Below are 3,522 nucleotides of genomic sequence, written 5' to 3' on the forward strand. Positions count from 1 at the left end.
ATATGTCTTATAATATTTTTTGAAAAAAAAAACAAAAGAAAAAAACATTACCAAACCTGTCCACTAAGCAACACAACAAGTACTCCGTCCGTTCCTAAATATAAGTCTTTGTAAAGATTTCATTATGAACCACATACGGATGTATATAGATGCATTTTAGAGTGTAGATTCATTCATTTTGTTTTGTATGTAGTCCATAGTGAAATCCCTACAAAAACTTATATTTAGAAACAGAGGGAGTACTATGTTAGCACTGCAAAAACAACGTACTTCCAATGAGAGCTGAGCACGCACAAAAAATCGATTTGCTGGACTGGTCCACTTGTTACGGTCCCTTTAGACGAGCGGTACGTGTAGGTCGCAGCAGGCGAGTCATACAGCCGCACTCGCCCTACAGCGCATTAGGGCATATGATCAATGCATAGCTTCAGGGTGATGCTTCGTGTGGCATGTATGATCGGATATCAGGTAAGGTAGGTTTAAATAGTGAAGCGGATCCTCTGCAGGAGGCAAGTGTTTGAAGAGAAAAAACGTGGTTCGGTGTAAAAAGTTGAAAAGGTTGGTGTGAAGAGTAGAGATGCATGTGTATTAGAGTTTTTATTTTCTATTTCTTGAGAGGCCCTCTAGTGATAGCTTGTATTGGGGAGAAAAATAAATGTAGGTGCCTCAAACTACTTCTATCTTTTTTAGACAATTTTTTTGAGTACTTTTTTTTGAGAAATTCTTTGAGGGGTATACTTCTATCTTTAGTCACGATACTATGGCGGCCCGATAAGTCTCAGTGGTGGGCCTTAGACGGGCCAGCCTATAAACCATCACAGCCTGGGTTTTATCACTCGCCGAGCGAGAGCTGAAAAGGCAGAGACAGGAAGAGGTGTGGCATCATCGTCTTCCTCCTCTCTTCTTATCCGGAAGTACACCATGCTCCCGATGTCCGTCCACCCCGCTACTACGCCGGCCCTCGCGTCGCGGCCCCGCGTCTCCCTGCCCAGACCTTCCACATCCCCTTCCTCCTCCTCCTCCTCCTCCTCTTCCAGCCTCGTCCACTTCAAGAGCAGGAGGCTTCCCCTTCGCTCGCTCCGCATCCTCGCCGCCGCCGCCGCCGGCGCCGTCGAAGCGGGGGAGCCATACGTCGGTTTGGGGGACGAGGAGCCACTTGGCGGAGAAGGAGATGCGGAATCCGTGGCGGAAAGCGAGGAGGTAATGGTCTTTTCAGCTGCTCTGAACTTGGGTCATTTTCTGTCCGTATATAAATCATGCTAGTTCCTTAAGTACCAACTGTAGCTCAGTCCGTGGAAGTTGGTACATTGTTTTTACTACTACATAGAAGGAGTTCAGTTAGATTCCGTTGCAAATGTACTGTCCTCTTGTTCACTGAAATTTATTAGGCTGTCTGTTTCCACTGACGAATTGAGTTGGATGATGTCACAAAATAAAATAGGAGAAGTCTAGTTTTGAAATTTTGTACGGTCTTCAGTGCATACTGCATACCATTTTTCGTATTTGGCTGCATGTAAGCAAGAAATAAAATGTTGTAGAATCTGCATATGCCGTGGACCTTGCTCTTATATGAATATTTGCTGTGTGTGGTTGAAATTAAGTGACAGTTGTATATGCATAGATGGGCCTCCTCTCATCGTTTTAATGGAACTGATCACTCATGATTGTAGTATGAGGATTGCATTTTACTAAAATTGACCTCAGATAATATTTTTTGAAGACGAATAGCATACGAAAACAGCACCCTAGTCTCAGAGTCCATTGAAACTGAAATCCTGAATATCATAACCACGTTACAGTACAGCACAAACTTGTGGAAGTGATGTCCGACATCCGAAAGTCGACAGTGTAACAATAGTTTTGATTGTAGATCATTTTAATTTTGAGCTGTGCTAAAACTGCATAACTGGATTCATTAGGTAGGCAAAATTTGTAATACCAGAATGAAATTTGAGATAATTTGAATTGTGCATGGCAGTACAAGGTGGAGGTGCCTGAAAAGCAGGACCCATTGCTGGTACTAAAGTTCATATGGATGGAGAAGAACATCGGCATAGCGCTTGACCAGATGGTTCCGGGTGTTGGTAGCATCCCCTTAAGCCCGTACTACTTCTGGCCACGGAAAGATGCATGGGAGGAACTGAGAGCGAAGCTGGAGGAGAAAGAGTGGATCTCGCAGAAGCAGATGATCATCCTTCTCAACCAGGCCACTGACATCATCAACCTCTGGCAGCAAGGCGGCGGCAGCTTATCGACATGAGGGGCTCGCTGCTCTCCCATCCTCACGAGCTGTTTAGTGTCTTTCTTCTTGCTTTGTTGTTCAGTAATGTTAAAGCCACAATGCCACATGGTACATGATCCTGTAGATCGATCGATTCAATCTGTTCTCGTATGATTCTGTTTGTGGAAAATGAATTTTGATTTAATCCTCGCAAGGCTTGTGTGTTTGGGTTTGGTTATTGGCAAGGACGGCGTTTAAGATGATCGACCGTGAATGGTTCTACTAGTATTTTATTACGATTATATTATGATATGATGCGCTGCCTACCATTCTCTGGCGAAAAGAAGCCTGCGGCTACCTGCACCGGAGTACCACTAGATGGACATATGACCAAGATTCTGCCGGATAGCTTGATCCTGGGCTACTATGCAATTTCACCAGTCAAGAGTCAACACCCCTGGCAAACCTAGCTAGAAAAAAACAGTGGGATTTCGGGCGTCGAGCTTCGCCGTTGTTAGCTTATAATAAATCAAAGAAAGAAAGAAAAAGCTTCGCCGTTGTTTATCGCGGTGGAAGCGTCGGCAGTCAGCCTGAGCTGAAAGCCCGGCAAGCCGTACTTAAAGGCTATATCTTGCGCATAGCAAGTCTTTCTTCAGTCTCAAGCGTCTACAGCTGTGGGCTGATCCATTCGCGCATACTTAAAAGAAATAACTACAAAAAAGAGATGGATCTCCTGGTTGCAGTGTAGTGCTGCTAGCAACTGGGCCATCATCCACTTCACGTTTAATTAGTAGGTCGCGACCTTGTTAGAAAACGAAAGCCGGGTTTCCACTGGATTTCCAGGGTTTTTCTTGTTTTTTTTTGTTTTCCGCTGGTTTTTCTTCATTTCTTTTTTCTGTTTTTAATTTTCTTTGATTTTTTTGTTTTCTCTCTGGTTTTCATTGTTTTTCTATACACCTTTTTGTATATATCTAATACAATTTTCTTTTAAATGTTTAATAATTTTCATATATAAGATTAACATTTATTCAATACATGGTCATCATTTTTTCTATACGCATTTTACATCTTTTCAAATCTTTGATTAACATGTTTCAAATACAACTTTAACATTTTTCCAATACATGGTCAACATTTTTTCATACATTTTTTGAAATGGTTGATTATGATTTTTAAAATACTAGATTAACATCTTTTGAATAAATGGTTAATATTTTTTCTATACCAATTTAAGGTTTTTTCAAATCCTTGATTAACATTTTTCTGAAAAATAGTTTAACATTTTTTAATAGATGGTCAAC

The 3,522-nt window shown here is 41.6% G+C and overlaps 1 protein-coding gene across 1 annotated transcript; it reads left to right on the forward strand.

Moving 5' to 3' along the window:
• Nucleotides 1–843: 843 nt before the first annotated feature.
• Nucleotides 844–2,435, forward strand: LOC119364507 (30S ribosomal protein 3, chloroplastic-like). The gene is made up of 2 exons (XM_037629988.1): nt 844–1,200; nt 1,979–2,435. The coding sequence occupies exons 1-2, from the start codon at nt 922–924 to the stop codon at nt 2,258–2,260; spliced, it is 561 nt and encodes a 186-aa protein (XP_037485885.1). The 5' UTR covers nt 844–921; the 3' UTR covers nt 2,261–2,435.
• The last annotated feature ends 1,087 nt before the right edge of the window (nt 2,436–3,522 follow it).

Source organism: Triticum dicoccoides, chromosome 2B (genome assembly GCF_002162155.2).
Source record: "Triticum dicoccoides isolate Atlit2015 ecotype Zavitan chromosome 2B, WEW_v2.0, whole genome shotgun sequence".
NCBI classification, from domain to species: domain Eukaryota; kingdom Viridiplantae; phylum Streptophyta; class Magnoliopsida; order Poales; family Poaceae; genus Triticum; species Triticum dicoccoides.

Excerpts from the sequence above, each read along its gene's own strand:
- LOC119364507 (XM_037629988.1), top strand. The coding sequence starts at position 922 with ATGCTCCCGATGTCCGTCCACCCCGCTACTACGCCGGCCCTCGCGTCG. Across the intron at positions 1,201-1,978 it reads CCGTGGCGGAAAGCGAGGAG|TACAAGGTGGAGGTGCCTGA; the intron begins GTAATGGTCTTT and ends TGTGCATGGCAG.